General features: G+C 42.9%; 1 protein-coding gene across 1 annotated transcript in view; it reads left to right on the forward strand.

Moving 5' to 3' along the window:
* Nucleotides 1–4,898, forward strand: part of FIGNL1 (fidgetin-like 1) — a 5,085-nt gene extending 187 nt beyond the window's left edge. The window contains exon 2 of the mRNA XM_010573958.1: nt 2,350–4,898. Coding sequence (XP_010572260.1) covers nt 2,358–4,433 — 2,076 coding nt within the window. The 5' untranslated portion in view covers nt 2,350–2,357 and the 3' untranslated portion in view covers nt 4,434–4,898. The remainder of the gene's footprint in view (nt 1–2,349) is intronic.
* The last annotated feature ends 12,881 nt before the right edge of the window (nt 4,899–17,779 follow it).

Below are 17,779 nucleotides of genomic sequence, written 5' to 3' on the forward strand. Positions count from 1 at the left end.
CCCTCGCTGCGGTCCCGCGGCTGAGCCCGCCGGGCCCGGCCCGGCCCGGCCCAGGCCGAGGTGGCGGGGCGAAGGCCTCAGGGGAGCCCTCGGGGCTCCGGTCTCGGTTTCCCCGGCCCCGGTGTGGCGAGGGGCGAGGGGCCGGGGGGTGGGGAGGGCGCTGACCTGCGCGAAGCTGGTGCCGGCGCGGGCCCCCGAGCTGAACCGATGTCCGCCACACCTGGGAACGGTTTATGGCCGCCCGCGCAGGCGTTTGTTTTACTCTTGGCGAGAAACAGTAAGACGATGAGGACAACCTCTAGTGAACGAGGATAGGGAGAGGAGTTGGTCGTAGGAGACACTTAAGAGGAAAAAAATCAAACCGAAATTTTAAGCTAGCTGCCGCTGCTCGCTTGTTATGACCTTCCCTCCGCGCTGCGAGGATGGTTACTACATCTTTAGGAAGTGGTGGCGAACTTGAGATTTTGTATTCTGAATGATGTCAGTCTCCGGACACATCTCATGGGAGCAAGCGCCTGCTACTAAACTTCTTCTGAACTTAGCTTTTATGTTTCGTAAGATGTTTTTGATTCAACAGCTACAAAAAAGTGATATGCACAGTGACAGTTATTCAGTGTGTTGTTTAGTAGTTGCGTAGAGAAATAAAAGGCTGCGGCCCTCTATCTCCTCTTCGCCTGTCACTCAGCTGCAGATGGATTGTGGTGGGAATTTGCACCTCATTCGGTAGGCACAAGTTAGACTTCTCACAGTCCGAAAGTTGACAGTAATTTTTCAGAGGAAGTCTTATTTTTGTGTTGGTTTTTTTTTGGTTTTTTGTTTGTTTGTTTTTTTTAATTGGCTTCCCATGTAAAGGCACTGAATTTGCAGGTAAAATTTACTTTTCTAAACAGTTCTACAAAGTTGGGCTGAAGTCCAAAAAAATCCAAACAATAAGGAGATAAGTTATTTTGGTTTATTTTGTGTAACCCCTCCATAATCATAATCATACTGTGCTCTCTGTTGTCTAACACTGATGCAAGACTTCTTGAAAGTAAATAGAGAGGACACCCCCCCATCCCGGAATCTTTCAGCTCTGTCTCCCCAGTCTTGTATGTACATTACACCTGCACTGTAATTGCGCTCATACATAGTCTGTAGCTGAATCGGAAGAAGATTGCAAGTTGGCTTGTACCCTGTTGGAAGGGGTGCAGAATATATGGATGTCTGCTTTTTAACTATTTTCTGGCTGGACCATCCCTGTACATATTGAAGTTAAAAAAGAAGAAATTAGAATTTGATGTATTTCGGTCATATCGTATATTAGACGTATGTCCCTTATGGACAGATGAAAAGATCGGAATTACTGTCTGTTAAGAGCTTTCTGCAAACCCTGTTGAGGCAGTGGTAGGTTTTTCATAACTTTGCTTGTGCCTGTGTCTCTTCTGAAATAATGAATTCTTGATGTTACCAGAAATATCTCTGCACATGGTACCTTGCAGAGAAAGACTTCTTTGAAAATGCATCGTAAACATGAGCATATCTTTTCACGTCTAGCAAAATGCTCCTTCCTAGCCAAATGTCATCTTTCCTATTTAAAAAAATCACTGAAGGAATTTAAATTCTGCTTTCTTAGGCTGAGAAACAAGCATTGCTTTAAACACCCAAGAGCTTTGTTTCTCTAAAATGGGGACCTTTTAGTATGTTCTAAATTGAATAAATAGTTTTGAATATTTGCTATAAATCTGTAAATATTTTCTTAATCTGAAAGTTTACTACACTCGGGCTTATTCCTTCCACTTTTACCTCCCCTCAGGGACTTTGCACATAGTTTTATTTATTAGCTTCATTGTTTCATTTTTTATTGCCATCACTGTAAGAAATTTCATCATTCTGACAGTGATGTATAATCTGTCCTCCTCTGCACTGTGCTGTATTCTGCCAAATAAGAGTGAAAGCACTGGTGATTTTGTTTAACAAGGCCAATTTTTGTTTGGCCATCTGTTACCATTCTTTGCAGTCTACTTACCTCCCCAGGAGACCTCTGGTTAGAAGCAAACTCTCTCTCTCTCTCTCTCTTTTTTTTTTTTTTTTTTTTTTTTTTTTTTTTTTTGTCATCTTCTTTTCTTTCTTTGAACAAGGAAGAAAAGAGAACCTCAGTTTAAATGGCTTTACACGACAAGGCTGGTTGCTTTTTGAAAATGGTAAAGTGTCCAGACAGGCTAAGTAACTTACAAGACCTACTGCGCTATTTCTCTCAATTTAAAATACTGTATGTTTTCATGTATATGTATTTAGGAAAGGGGGAAAGCAGCTAAAGCAAATAGCTGTGAAACGCATTTTGTAACAGCAGGTGTTTTATGTATGTTTCAGTTTCGGTGATGGAAACCCCCACTCACAGCACCGTGCACCTGAGCGACTGGCAGAAAAGTTACTTTGCTATTACCTCTGGCACCTGCACACCTGCACAGAAGGCAGATGAATACCGTGCCAAAATCCTGCATATTCAGTATGCATGGGCAAACTCCGAGATCTCTCAGGTCTGTGCTGCCAACCTGTTTAAAAAATATGCAGAGAAATACTCTGCAATTATTGACTCTGACAACATAGAGACTGGCTTGAATAACTATGCTGAAAACATTTTGACTTTGGCAAAGTGTCAGCAAAATGACAGTGACAAGTGGCAATCTGCCTTGACAACAGATAATGTATTTGAATTAAAGTGTGTGCAAGAGAGGATGCAGGCTGGCAAAAATTTCCAAAGCTCTCAGATGGCACCAACAGATGCCTGTGTACTAGCTGATAAAGGGGTCAGTGCCTCTGCTGCTCCAGGTCTTCCTAAACTCGGTATCTTCAGCAGCGCCAAAGAGACTGAGCTCTGTGCTGGCTTAGCAAAATGTGCAAGTCGGGGACCAGAGCTGCTTGAGCATCCCTCATCTTCAAAGGCTCTTCAAAGCAGCGTGCCTCTTGTGACCAAAGCTTTGGATACACTTCCTGCCTCTTCAGCCTCCTTAAATGAACAGGTTCCTACAGGTTTCCAGGCAACTCCTTTATTTGCAAGTAAAGAAGTGGCAAGTAGTAGTTCTCTGAAAATGTCGGCTAGCTGTCGCGATGGACAAAATTTGTCTCTTTCCGATCAGTCAGCTGTACCTGCATGGTCCACAAGTTCTGGAAAAAGAAAAGCGTTTTATGGTCTGGCTGATGAAGGCAGCACGGTGATTCCTAGCCTTGCCCCATGCCAGGCTTCCATTAGTACAGAAACCAGTAGTTTTTCAGGGTATAGAAACAGAAATGAAGAGAGTGGTGTTCCTGGTTTTAGAACTGCGAAAGAACAGCTGTGGGTGGATCAGCAAAGGAAATCTCAAAACCTACCCCAGCGTGCACCAGTCTCGTCATATGGAGGTGTAAAAAAATCACTGGGTGCAGGCCGATCTCGGGGTCCGTTTGGCAAATTTGTTCCTCCAGTTCCAAAACAAGACGGAAACGAAAACGGAGGAGCACAGTGTAAGCCTCGTGCAAGAGGACCAACAGATCCATCGCTGCCTGTAGATGAACGACTGAAAAACATAGAACCAAAAATGGTTGAACTCATTATGCACGAGATCATGGACCATGGGCCTCCTGTCAACTGGGATGACATTGCCGGAGTTGAATTTGCTAAAGCTACTATAAAAGAAATAGTAGTCTGGCCTATGCTGAGGCCAGACATTTTCACTGGGTTACGTGGTCCTCCTAAAGGAATTCTTCTCTTTGGCCCCCCTGGGACTGGCAAGACTCTTATAGGCAAGTGCATCGCATGCCAGTCTGGAGCGACTTTTTTTAGCATCAGTGCCTCTTCTCTGACTTCCAAATGGGTAGGCGAGGGGGAAAAGATGGTCCGTGCACTGTTCACTGTGGCGCGATGTCAACAGCCAGCAGTGATTTTCATTGATGAAATTGATTCTCTGTTGTCTCAGCGTGGAGATGGGGAGCATGAGTCGTCGAGAAGGATAAAAACTGAATTTCTGGTCCAGTTAGATGGGGCAACAACCTCCTCTGAAGATCGTATTCTAGTGGTTGGAGCAACAAATCGACCCCAAGAAATCGATGAAGCTGCCCGAAGGAGACTAGTGAAGAGACTGTACATTCCTCTTCCAGAAGCCTCAGCTAGGAAGCAGATTGTCACCCGTCTAATGTCAAAGGAGCACTGCTCCCTAAATGAAGAGGAAATCGAACTCATAGTTAAGAAATCGAGTGGATTTTCAGGGGCAGACATGACACAGCTCTGTCGAGAAGCTTCTCTGGGGCCTATCCGCAGTCTTCAGTCCACGGACATTGCAACCATCATGCCAGACCAAGTACGGCCTATTGCTTTCCTGGACTTTGAGAGTGCCTTCAGAACCGTGCGGCCCAGCGTCTCCTCGAAGGACCTAGAGCTGTATGAAACCTGGAACCAGACATATGGCTGCGGTAGATAACTGCATCCTAACTGTTCCGCAGAAATATTTCTTTAGCACCGTCATGTATTAAACCCACAATAATTTAGAGAGTCTGCACTTCTTTTTGTTTCTGTCTTTGAAATAAATCTTCTTCCGTTACGCCAGCAGATGTCTAGGCCCTGGCCTGAGGTTTTGCCAACTGAAAAGACCATGAGAAACTGCTTGTCACGATACAAGAAACTGCTGAATACAAGCAACGGAGTGAGAAGCTGACAAAAATTAGAGATAGCTGCTATGAAAGGTGGACGAATTTCACTGATATTTAAGGGGAAGATGGTCAAACCTCACTTATAATTGAAGGGAGTATTGGGGGCAATCTCGCAAGGCCCACCGCTGTCCTGTGTCAGTAATGCCATGCAAGGCTGAGTGGACCCAGGTAATGTTATCAGAAATACCAATTTTAGGTAGGGATGTAGCAAAACCGGGACCGATGGGGAAAAGTAGTTAGGGGTGCATTGTTTGGGAGGAAACAGGAGTGGAAGAAGGGAAGGGCCAAGGTGGATGTGGGAAGGACATGCATGGAAAAATAGAAGTGGGGGTAAAAGGGAATGGTCTCGTGTAAGCAGTGCTCTGGTCTGAGCGTCTAATTAAATACTTTTACTGATGATTTTCTGCTTGACCTTGCTTTCTGTGCTGCATCTGCGTGTGTGGATGTGTGTTACAGGAGGACTGGGCACCTGCAGCTGGAGAAGAGGCCATGGGTCATAGGGGCTCTCGGATCTGAGGGCCAGCCGTGGGCTAGCCAATGCGTTTATAACCAGATGCTGTAGGGATCCTGGTGGGTGTGCAAACTTCACTAACAAAACTCACTAACAAAATAGCAGACTTCAAGCTGGACTAGCTGGCAAGTAAGAGGAAAAAAAACAGCATCTGGAAAAAGCCCAGATGTAAGCCAGTGGCAGGGTAAGGGGGCTCGGGGTCTGGGCCTGGATATTAGATGAACTTAAATCCCGTGGCAGTGTTTGAAGGCTCTGTGAGCGCGGTGTCCTTGTGCAGCTGGAGAGTGCAGGGGCCTGCGTGCGTCGCTGGTGAGCTTCAGTCCAGTGCGGCTGGAGATTAGGGACAAGATGGGGCTGTGTTGTTGGGTTTATGTCAGTGCATTTGCTGTGTGTGTGCTGGTAAAGGCACTGCTCGCTCTGTGTCCTCGTCTGTGTGTGTGTGTTTGTGTGTATCTGCTGGTTTGGATTAGGGGCTTAGCCTCGCTCCTGGCTGGACCTTCAAGCAAAAACAGCGGCAGCTGCATCTGTCAAACTAAGATGGGAGGAGCCTTAGTCTCAGAGAGCACCCCATTGGGCTCTCGTGGCCAGGTGGGAGAAATACCATGTTCCAACATCGGCTGGGTACCACTGCTCCTTGAAAAATCTCCATGCAACAATGCTAAAATTCCTAGCTAGCTTGTATTTGGTGTTCGCACCTAAGGTCTGAAAGAAGTGCACAGCCTTTTCTCCACATAACGCTGTCCTCGCCCACTGGCTGGAGAGAGCTGCCCCTGAATGGAAAACAAGAGCTTTCCTTTGGATTCTTTCATTGGTGTGGCAGAGCTGGCTGCTGTGGTGTCCATGCTTTTATTTTCTGTTTCTGTAAAGCACTTTTTCTCCTATTGGGGAAAATGCAGAGCTTAAAAGCTGGTCTTACTTAGGTTTTCTAAAAACAGATAAATGCTCTTTAGCTAGCATTTTTTTAAGGCATTTGGGAACTACAGGGACTCTGACGCGATAGTGAACCTTGAATTCAGAATAATTTGGAAGGCTTGGCATTTCTTGGAGCTCATCCTGATTTAAACATAAAAAAGTCAGTTCTATTCTTGGCTTATGTTTTTTGTAAAGTCTGGTATGTATTAGACATTGTTTTGCAGAGATGTACAAATTCAGGTATGCGAATTTATCTTAATTTCTGAAATAGTGAAAGTAGGATAATTAGATTATTTTGTAAGAATAAATGTGTGGTGTGGTCCAAACTGGTTGACTTTTGTGCCACTTGGGTAAAGATTATGAGATTAAATCTGCTCTTACAAGTTTAGTATTGGAGAGGTATCAACATGTACTAGGTAAGATTTTTGCTCTCTCCAAACATCTCTCCAACTGTAATGAAAACATGTTCTTTAAATTTTTTTCTCAGGCAAGTGAATGAAAAGCACAGAGAATTTTAATTGTTTAGTAAAACCTAAGGGTTCTTCCAAGGGTAATAAAACCCTTATGTATGATTAAATAATAGCCTTATTTATGCTGGGAATTATTCTGGTATGCTATGTGAGCATACTGTGCTCATCTATGTATCTGAATATTCATATTGTAATGGAAATGGCTCTACTGAAAGGACCATTGAGAATGCACATGATGATAGAGAATAAAACTCCTCCTAAGATGACAAGGACTGGGAGAGGAATGCTGTGCCGCTGTATTTGTCTCCTGCAAAGTGGAACTTGGGAGAGAGAAAAAGTAGAGACATAGCACCAGGCAGGAGTATCCGTTACTCATTACTTGAATTACACAAACATGCTTTTGTTTTAGAAAAGACATGGAAACAGTGGAAGGGAACACTAGGTAAAGCTTATTCTTTTTCTTTTTTAGTAATGATGCAGGTAATATGACTATCTCTTCAGCCATCTAGCAATATTCAGGCTTTGCTGCAGGACTCACAAGTCATCAGGACTTCCAATATTAGCCCAATACGTATTTCATAACCCGCTCTAACAGTGCCACCAAACAAGAGATTAGATCACCAGTAACATAATTTCACAAAATATAGAAAATTGCACAAAAATAGGGCATGATCGTAATTTAAGGGAAATGGTGCAGATAAATCCACTTTAATGGTTCTGTTTAGTGTATGCATAAACCTATGTACTTCATTATTTATTCTTTTTGGCTGGCTGAACTTTGTAAGAAGAAATACAGGACTGTCCTCTGGTTTTGTGGTTCAGTCACATTGGGTGTACAATCTCTTAGTTTCTCTTAAATAAAGGTAAATAATTGCAGTCCTGGAAAAGTGAGGTCTTATTAATAATCAAGACAATTCAGACTCTTCATTTTCTCAATGCATCTTGTATTTGAGTTAGCTAAACTGTCTTAGAGCAGTATGAAATCCCCAGATGAATTTTCATTTATAGAAAACTGGGCAACACAAGTAGTTAAAAAGCTGATGAAGCAGCAGCAATGACCATCATCTGCTAATGGCAAGTGGATGAAAACCAGACTGGACTCTTAAGAGCATCGTTAAGATTGTCTGTTGAAATAAGGCAATTTCTATTTTTCTTATAGAAATTATGGAACTACTCCCAAGCCAACATGTAATTGGAAAAAAAAACACCACCAAAAAACCAAACAAAACCCCACTTTTCCCATTAAAGTTATAATTTTGGTGGCAGTGAGGGATTGGTCTTGGTGAGCATGGACATTTACTAAGACTTAGAAGATGCTTTGAACGGTAGATATGCAAACACTTGCACTTGTCTTCAAACACATGAGTGCGTATTCCTTTGAAATTTAAATAAAGGTTGGGCTTGGGAGAGTTTTGAAAGAAGGCTCACGAGTAGTTTTCTTGCCTAATGAGATACTCTGGTAGGTTAACCCTGGCTCACAGCCAGGTGCCCACCCAGCCCCTCACTCACTCCCCTTCCTCAGTGGGATGGGGGGGCAGAAAATAGGATGAGGGAGCTTGTGGGCCGAGATAAAGGCAGGGAGATGGCTCACCGGTTACCATTGTGGGCAAAAGTGACTCGGCTTGGGGAATTTTAACTTATTGCCAACTAAAATAGATTTGGGTAGTGAGAAGAAAAAAAAGACAAACGTTGAAACGCCGCCTTTCCTCCTTGCTGTCCCAGACTCGACTGCGCTCCCAGCTCTCCTACCCTGCCGCCGCAGGGCGCGGGGGTGGGAAGTTGCGGTCAGTACGTAGCAGTTTCTTGCTGCAGCTCCTTCCCCTGGTGTTTTCCTCTGCTCTGGCGTGGGCGCTCCGTGGACCACAGTTTCTTCAGGAGCATCCATCTGCTGCAGCATGGGCTGTCTGATGGGCTGCAGTGTCGGTATCTGCTCCAGCGTGGGTCCGTTGTAACCAGCTGTGTCCCGCACGGGGCAGCCCTTGGCCTCTTCCCACGGAAGCCTAAGAGTGCCTCTCCACTGGAGTTGAGTTAGTTTGTAGGCTTCATGGGTAGGGTGGCATCGTGTGTTCTGTCATACCTCTGAACATACCACACTTTCCTTTGGCTACCGGTCTATGCAGCATAATCAAACATCCAAGCTAGAACCACAGCTGGGCTGCTCTCAGGCTTTTCCCCACAGCCATGTCAGACAAGCTTCCAGGAGCCAAGGCTTTCCTTAAATTGTGCCAATGATAGAAAATTCCAGTTTCAGATTAGCTTGCCTGCTTTTGGAACTGAATACTTCAATCTGAAATTCTCACTGGGCTTTGTAAAGTGGAAACACCTGGGCACATGAAACTAAATGAGGGGTCTGCTAATGCATTGAAAGACCATCTAGAATGGCTGTGTATTTACAGTCAGGAAGAAAAAGTAATGCTGGCTTTTTTTTTTTTTTTTTAGAAGTAGATCACAAAATTCCAGGCAGTGGCTTGTGAAAATTCCTACCCAGTTCTTACAGGTTTTGAGTTCTGTACTGTGGATTAAAATCTAATGAGAGATGAAATTGCCTAGGCTTCTGCTTTTAAATTGAGAGTAGCTTCTATGTTTTTTTTACTCTATTTACTCGTATTAGTAAAACTGTCTTTTGATAAATTTTACCTACAGCAAGAGGAAAGGATGTCTCTGTCAGTTGGGATGGTCCTTCCACCTAAACCTGTTACACAAAATCATTTCAATTAATAGGCCTCACCAGTTAGAAATATCACTCAGTGGTAGTGAAGACCTACAAGTCTGTTTTCTCCTTTTCCAAATAAGTAGTTTTATTTTGTGCCAGTTACAACTAGTGACTGCTTATCCCTGCAGATCTGATGTAACCAATGAAATTTCTTACAAGAGTTGTCGTGAAATAGCTTGTGCTCATCATTCAATATTCTGAAGAAGGAGAACTTTGACCTTCATTATTATTTCACCTATAGATTTTTTTTTTTCCAAATATGAAAAGAAATAAGAAGAGGTGTGAGATACTGACATAGGGAGCTTGAATGCTCTTGATATATTGTATTTCTTGCATACCAATTATTTGCACTATAAAATGGATATAGATTGTTATAGCAAAGGATATAGCCATGTAAGTAGAATTATAGAGACTCCTGATTTTTCTTAAATTATGGAGAATTTTTTTCCAGAGAGGGCATGGACTCTGGAAGCTGGTTTCTGCAAGCTATTCTGGTGCCAGCTACCACTAGAAAAAAGGGAGGAAATTCAAAAAGAATCAACAGAGAAAATTGAAAGGTGTTGTGGGGATATTGATTACATGTAAAGATGCAAATAAACATGTATACTTTGAAGCTATTTCAGCAATGATGATAATTTTTTCAATATCTGTTGATGGCTTAATGTTATATAAAAGCATACATTTAGCAGTGATGGGATAAAAGTAGAAAAAAGAAAAAATTCCACTTTCAAGAAGGTCACAGAAACTGGGCTGGTATAGCTAAACAGGAGAGAAGGAAGAGGTAGAAATTATGCTTGTAGTGACAAAGGAGGAGGTAATAGGTAATTTGTTCCCAGGGTCTGTGATTAGTCTGTTATTTTCTGAACATCCCTTGTGATTTTTTTCACTGATTTTAATGATAAATTTAAAAGGTTTCACCCTGCTTAATGTGGTGCCTTACAGTCATATGACAGTGAGTCTTACAGTTGACTGAAAAAAATTAAATGTGCTAATTAAAACATTGTGATACCAGAAGTTGCTCCAAAACCAGAAGTTTCGCACCAAAGAAATGCAAGAGAACTCAAGATCAAATTTTCAGAAACTTTTGCTATCATCTGCTAAAAATATATACTAACACTCTGTAAATGTCTCAGAAGGGACGAACTTGAGCATGCTGGGGACTGCTCCATTGTAGTTTCATTCATGAAAACTATTTCTCATGTGGTTTTACAAATAGTTATGGTAGTACAACTCCCCAAATAGTTACGATAGTACAACCCCCTCCTCTAGTGACCCCAGAGTAGGGGTAATTTATGCCAGGGAATGTTACCTTTTATCTGTATAACCCAATCCGCATAAGAATTTATAGCTTTGAAAGAGTCTTATTGCCATTACAGCAGTGGAAAAGGAGTACCGCCTTATTCATGTCGCTATAGAGGGATATAGCTGTCGTCTGCAGGTGACTCCTCGTCATCCACAGGCTGGGGATGTCCTTCCCACAGCGCTGTCAGCAGGAAAAATTGCGTGATGGGATACGTGAGCCAGCTGAGCTCAAATGCTTTTGCTAGACATCTGCGTTTAGGACAGACTTAGCAAGACTAAAGGGTGCCTGGCTCAGTCTATCCTATATAAGGTTTAGAAATTTGTGGAGAAAAAATTATCCGCAACAAATCTGCTCCACTTCTAGTAACAGCAGTCTTTTCAAGGGACAGTAACACCTCTGTTAGTGTTGACTTGATCTTTTTTACAGCCTGCCACCAGATGGAGATCTTTTCCCAAAGAAGTCCACCCAATTTCTTAAGGAAAGCCCAAGGGTAGTCAAAGTTAGTTTCCTTGTTTTGTCACTTAAAATCATCCAGTATTAATGACTTGTAACTGGCATTTTATTAAGGATTATTGTTGATTCGTTGGGTGGACTTCGTTTTTCAAGAAGATTTTTTTGGAGGGAGCTGTGAAAACCAGCCTGACATCTCTAGAGCTCCCTATTTAACAAAGATAGGATTTTTAAAGATTAATTTTACCTTGTGTCTCAGGCTGTAATATTACACTGGGGTTGGGAAACGAGGTGAAAATCCTGATACAGGGCATTTGTGTTGAAACCTATCCTCAATCTTAGGAATTTTAATAGCAGAGTCAATGAGCAGATATGAGCAGACTCCCAGGCTGAAGATCCTGAAAATGCTTTGAAATGTTGATACATAACAGGTAGGCAACAGGAGCCGAGTCCAATTAATTTAACAGTCTCAATTCATTTAAGTTTTAGTTGATAGCAAATGGCATTTGTTTCTCTCTTCGTGTTGCCTCGCAAGTAAAAATCATTAGTGCTATCATAATAGGGCCGAACATCTGGCACAACTCTTAACCCCAGCGGTGCAGGGAGCTTCTCCTGACCCACCTGACAGAAGTCCCAGAAGGTAGAACTCCTACGTGCTGGGTAATTAGTTAACTTCCTGGGTTATCCCTCTGCTAATGTTGGACTGAGTTCTCTGGGCAGCATAAGGCATGTCCATCTGTGGTCGGTATTGTAGACAGTTTTCATTTTTTCAGTAAAACTGTCTTTTGATAACTTTTCAAAGTGGTTTCTTCAAACCCCTCAACAGATTTCTCCAGAGAAAGAATTCTCCAGAGCTGCTGAAGACTTCAGCCCCTTGAGCACATTTCAAGTGAAAATAGCTGATGCCATCCGTGATCTTGGATCAAGTATATTAAAAACCCATATATATTTAGATATAGGTGGCTAATACTGCTTCTATCTTCCTGAGTCCTACAGTTTCTCACTTCCCTGCTTTGTGGGTCAGATGCTTTGCAGCCAATTTACATCAATTCCTGGCACTGTTTTTAAAGGAAGCAAGGGGGAACAGCGCAAAGTCTCACTTTCTGCCAACAACAGGAAGCGTACGCTCTTTTGAGTCAGGCAGCTTGTTTCAGCCATGCCTTTTGTTGAACCAACAAATTGCTGGACTACAGATTCGGTCATCGACACGGTAGCGCCGCTCGGCAAATCCCTGGAAAGGCAACGGCACAGAGCGGCGGCACGGATGGTTGGGGGGAAAGCTGTGTGCCGCTGCAATTCCCTTTTCAAAGGGAGCGTTCGCTTTAAAGACTAATCGTCTGAGGGAAGAGGGAGGAAATGGCGATAGCATCTCTCTCTTTTTCTGTCCTATGGGTCTGAACATGCTGCTACCGAAATCTTGCTAGGGGTGACAGCTGGAGGGCTCCCCCATTGGGATCTGGGATGATGCCATGTAACATAGCTGTCCTGCCTATTGAATGGAGAGAGGTGCACTCTTGGATTCTGTACTTAATTTTTGTGTCTAAAGCAGGCTAAGGTACTCTGTGGGGTCTGGGAATTTGTTATGTAGTTTTCCGAGACTTCCGTAAGTCAGTCCAAAATCCCTATTTTATTTTTTCCTGATACATAGTTAAAACTGAAACGAATATGAGGCTACCTTAAAAAAAAAAAAAGTGTAAATCCCTTCTGTGAAATACGCATCTTTACAGGAGCTGTTTCCAGGCCCACTTTTTGTATGCTGATTGTACATGGCATTTGTACTATTCCTTTTTTTTTTTTTTCTTTCTTTCTTATCGCTGCAATAAAACTTTTTAGAAAGCTAACTGCAAAAGCCAGGGTTTTTTACATCTACCTTCATTCCTCCCAGTGTTTTCTTGATGCAGAGGCAGGCTTAGTCTAAAGAAGCCAAGACTGAGCAAGGTGCAATTTTCTGAAGGAATTATTTTTCATATTTTGCTGCCCCCAAACACTTTTTTATACTGTGTAAATTTACTTTCCCTTCTCCACTGCCACCAAACCTCTGTGTGTTTGTTTCTTCTAGGTATTTCCTTTCCCACTACACACTTGCAAACTCGCTAAGGCGTGCTGTGGGGCTGCGTACACCCCTCGTGAGGAAAAGGGGTGTCTCGGGGTGCCTGGAGAACGCCCCCGAGGCGGTTGTCTGATGGCTAAGGGCCAGGGCCGGGGTGCTGCCTGCTTTCCCCCGGCCCAGTCCTGTGCCCTTGCTGCAGCTCGGACGCTCGAGGAGCTGATGGGCTTCAGCGGGGCACGTCGCAGGCTGGAGAAGGGCTCTGACTGACGTGCTGTTCGGATGCAGTCGCAGTGGGAGAGCTTAGAAAGCAAAGACCCTGCTAGCCTACCCAGGGCAAAGCACTGATTCTGCTTCTCCGGAGGAAAAGCGCCAAGGCTGACCTCAGAAAACACCGAGCGAGATGGGCTGCTTAACTTCCCGCGTTGGTGTGGCATGGGACGCTGAAGGGACTTGGCCCTCCATCCCCGCATGCCTTGTGGCGAGGCTCTGCTGAGAGCTGCGGAACGGCACCGTCCTCCCTCTTCTCACTGCCCCGGCACCTTTACCATGCTTGGTATTAGAGCAGTCTAGGGGTTGAGAAAAAGTAAGGTACTGACATAATCGTAATATTCATAATATAAAATTATGGAAGCGGCCCGAGGCTTAGTAGCAAAAGTGCACAGCACAGTAAGATGTGGAAAGGATGGGGTTTTGAGTCGAATATTTCTCTAATTGCAAAGGAAATTAGGCAAGCAGTTTATGTAGGAGAAGCAGAACCAAAAGGAAAGCTCTTAGCTTTCCCCCCCTGCACATACTGTTTCTCCAGAGAAGCTGTGGTGATCCTGCAAAATTTGACAAGGAGGGTGTAACAAGTCCTTCCCTATTTTCTGGAAATCCCACCCTCTTTCCACAGCTTATCTGAAGTTTCTATTTTGCACGTTAGTATTTGTGCAAAGTTTCCAGTGAACCTTCTGTTTTCTGTTGTAAATTAGCCTGCTAACTAAAGTTTCTCTTTCTTTGGAGCATAATATTTTCATGTGGCTATTGCCCTGTTGTTTTTTTGTTTGTTTTATTATTTTTTCCTGAGGTAGTTGGGAGGGTAAATAGGCAGGTTTTGCATTGTGGTTTTAAGGCTTAGAAAAGCATCCCAATTTGTTAAATCAGTTGGTTACCATAAAACTGTTATTTGAGCCGCTCATTATGGGTCCACAGGAAAACTGAGAGAGGGCCCTCAGTGCCGTACATCAGACTGAGAGCCCCTCTCCCAAAATTGTTTTCCTTTTTATCTGTGCATCATTTAAAGACATTTGTAAGTCAAAAGCTGTCTAACTTCAACAACTGATCATGGAAAGGATTATGTATCTTTGTATGTTTGGTCAAAATATTCTGTAAATTTAGGTAACATAAGATGTTTTCACACACACGCACGCACGCACACACATGGAGGCTTTGATGGAGTCTAAAGCCTGCATTCTTAGACTGTGGCCTTTTTACAGCTCTTTGGAGTTAGTGCAAGGGTCTGCAAATACGGATTCTTGAGTTTACTACCCACTGAAGAGGAAGCCTAGTCTGTGGCTGGAAAATAAGCAAGTATTAGAAGACCTGGCTACTAATCCTGATTTTGTCAAAAACCTGTTGCATGATCTTGCGTAAGGAATTTAGGCTTTTTTTTGTGCTACTATTTCCCTTTCAGGGAAGGGGGAAGGATGTAATAGTTTCACAGTAGTGCTGCTGTTTACCAGCATTTCAGAAACTGTATCTTCAGTTTTGGAAACTATAGAATAAATTTAAAGATAATATGACAAAATTATATTCCTTATTGGTTCAGAGTAATTTCCATTTATTGTAATCTTACACGCACCTCCCCCCCAAGTCAACAGAACTACACACCTCCTGTGTTTGAAACAAAAATGAGTGTTCTCCAGAACAGTGTGTCTCCAGAGACTGGGATATTAAAATTTCTTTTAACATTAATGACAACATGAAAGGAATTGTTAAAAAGGATTTACACTATGTGATTCTCTGCTTTGTATTGAAGAAAAAAAGGAAGTATGAATGTATAGCGAGAACACCTGCATTGGCTGTCTGGATTTGGGCGGGGGGGGGGGGGAGTTACTAAAATCCAAACAAAAACCAGTTTTAGTTCACAAATTGATTTTAGATTTAAGGATAATCAAGAGAAGAGGCCGACTCCTCCATAGTATAAAAGGCATGCAACTATTAAGAATGGTAGAAATTTTTTTTTCCCCCTGAAATGCACTGGTTTTGGCTTTTCTTAATTTTGTGGTAATAACCCTTATGGTAGAGAGTAATTTCTTCACTGCTGAATTTGACGTGTTAATTTTTCCACCCAATCTTCTACCACCCTTCATTTCCCTTCTGGTCTTCCTATCACTTCTGGTACATTTGCCCCTACCTTCAATGACCAAATTATGATTCAGCTCTCAAGAACTATTTAACAAAACTCAGGCAGATGCCTATAGTCGCCTCCTCCTGGTTTGGGCTTTGGAATTTTGTTGAAAATGCTTAATTTTAGACTTCTTACTCTATTAATATGTGCGTTTCATTGTCTTCCTACAAACCAGTCTAGCTTTTCTTCTTGTGTATTTGTACTCTTTCTGCTGACCAGGATCCAATCTTTGTTTAATGGTCAGTTAAATGCAACGTTGTTGTGACTTGGGGAGAAGCAGCATGCGGTGCGTGCATGAACTGCAGGGTCTGTTAGTACTGTGTGTTCTTCAGCACCTTGATTATTTTCACTAATTCAGGTTTACCCTGGTTACTGCAGTAGAAATTCTCCTATCAGGGGCTCTCAAAATATCAGCATTAGACCTTATAAAACTGTTCTGTGTCTCAGCCAGCTTACATTTACAAAGGGATAGCGAGACAGATGTTTCCAAAGCAGAAGTAATCATTCTAATTTGTACCAATATTTAATGAGTCTAAAAAAACCCCCTACATACATGTGTAAGTGTGTTAAGTGAATTTCCCATGTGCATTTGCTAGACTATGCAAATAAAATACTATATATATTATTAGTCTAGAACTAAGTGACTGGATGCAATGCAAAAATAAAGAGTTTGTGAATGTTTCAGAGTAGGACTTTTGAGGTGGGGAGGTAAATCACATATGTACTGTGCTAAAAAAAAAAGTAAAATTCATATAACGATGCTTCTGTTAGTGCCTACAAATATATATTTTTCAGCGAGTATTTATTCCCTCTTGTTTTTCTCCAACACAACGGAGAAATGAGCCTATATTCTCTCCCATGGCTACACACAGGAATCTCCCTAAGACAATAAAGGTACTTTTTTGTACACTACAACTATCAGTGAAACAAAAACAGTGTTTGAATCCAGATTTGAACCTGCCTTAATGTTAAGAGCTCTTTGGATCTCTGTTTTAATTTATATGCTGTGTTAAGGCTGCAGTGTATTTAGTCCTTGTGAGTGCAACGGGAACGCTATAAAGTAAAAGCTGTAGTCAAACAGGCATTACTACGTCCTTTGAAACAAAATAGGGAGAAGAAAAAAAGAAACCCCTCCTTTACTTGCACATCATATCTACGTGTTAAACTGCCCCCTCAATACTCATGTTATTTTCCCAGGTTTTTGGTAAGGTTTTTTGCACAGCACTGGCAGGTGCAAAGGCTCTGACAGTGCAGTCGGAGGCTCCGGCTCCCGCTCCTGCTCCCGCTCCGGCGGGGCAGCGGGGCGAGACGCTGAGCTCGGCTGGGGCTCTCGGCTCTGCTCGTGGTGGGAAGGAGCTTACGAAGGGCGTTAGCCTGGGCTTGTGGCGTACCCATAGCCACGCTTTATGAACTTTGGTGCATGCAAATAGGGGCAGTTAGCTCAGGCTCGGTTTTGCTGGTTGTTCATAGGATGGCGTGAATTTTACGGACTTAAAATTGAAAATCAGAGCCTGCTGAAATTAGTCACTAAAATTTCAACTGACTGAACAGAGATCAGGGGGTTGGCCCCAAAAGCTTCAGCAGAGACTGGCCAAGTCCTCCCTGCCTGCACCATAGGTTTCCCTAGAAGATAGCTGAGAGCAACCTCAGGCAAGCAGTAGGTTCAAAATTAAAATTTAATCTTGTTGAACATTGAGTGGGAAACAAGAAGTGAAAACTGTCAACTGCGCCCAGATCCATTCAGATCACTTCTAGGGACAGTTTTGATACCAAATTATCCTTGTTATGCAAATTTCCTCACCAACCGGCTGGTTCCCAGTTATGCATGGGGAGAAGCAGTGGCCACATCTGCTTCCCGTTTTGCCGTTTCAGAGACGAGCCATCTGTTTGGCCTCATCCCGAACAGCCTGCTCGGTGCTGATTAACTTCCTCACCCTGCCAGCCCCAGGCTCACTGTCTGCTGCAAGGTGTAGATTTTTTTTTTCTTTTTTTTTTTTTTTTTTCTTCTCTAACTGCTTATAAACCAGAACCTTCACTTCTCTCCCAAGGGACAGGAAGGCGTTGGTTTGTGTGATTTGCAGCCGCCACCAGCGGCAGCAACAGCAGCAGCTGCCCTCTATCACTCACATGTTTCATATGTGTGGTCGGGACAGATAAAACCAGGAATTGTTCCGGGTCCTGGGACAGGCTTTCAAGCAGTAAGACCTTACCTTATATTAAAAAAAAAAAAAAAAAAAATCAAAAAAATGCTGTAATGCTAAATGCAGCAAAAGTCTCACTGCAGTTAACAGAGACCTGTTTGTTTAGCAAGAGCGGGGT

Source organism: Haliaeetus leucocephalus, unplaced genomic scaffold (genome assembly GCF_000737465.1).
Source record: "Haliaeetus leucocephalus isolate CR32 unplaced genomic scaffold, Haliaeetus_leucocephalus-4.0 Scaffold3, whole genome shotgun sequence".
In the NCBI taxonomy this organism is placed as follows: domain Eukaryota; kingdom Metazoa; phylum Chordata; class Aves; order Accipitriformes; family Accipitridae; genus Haliaeetus; species Haliaeetus leucocephalus.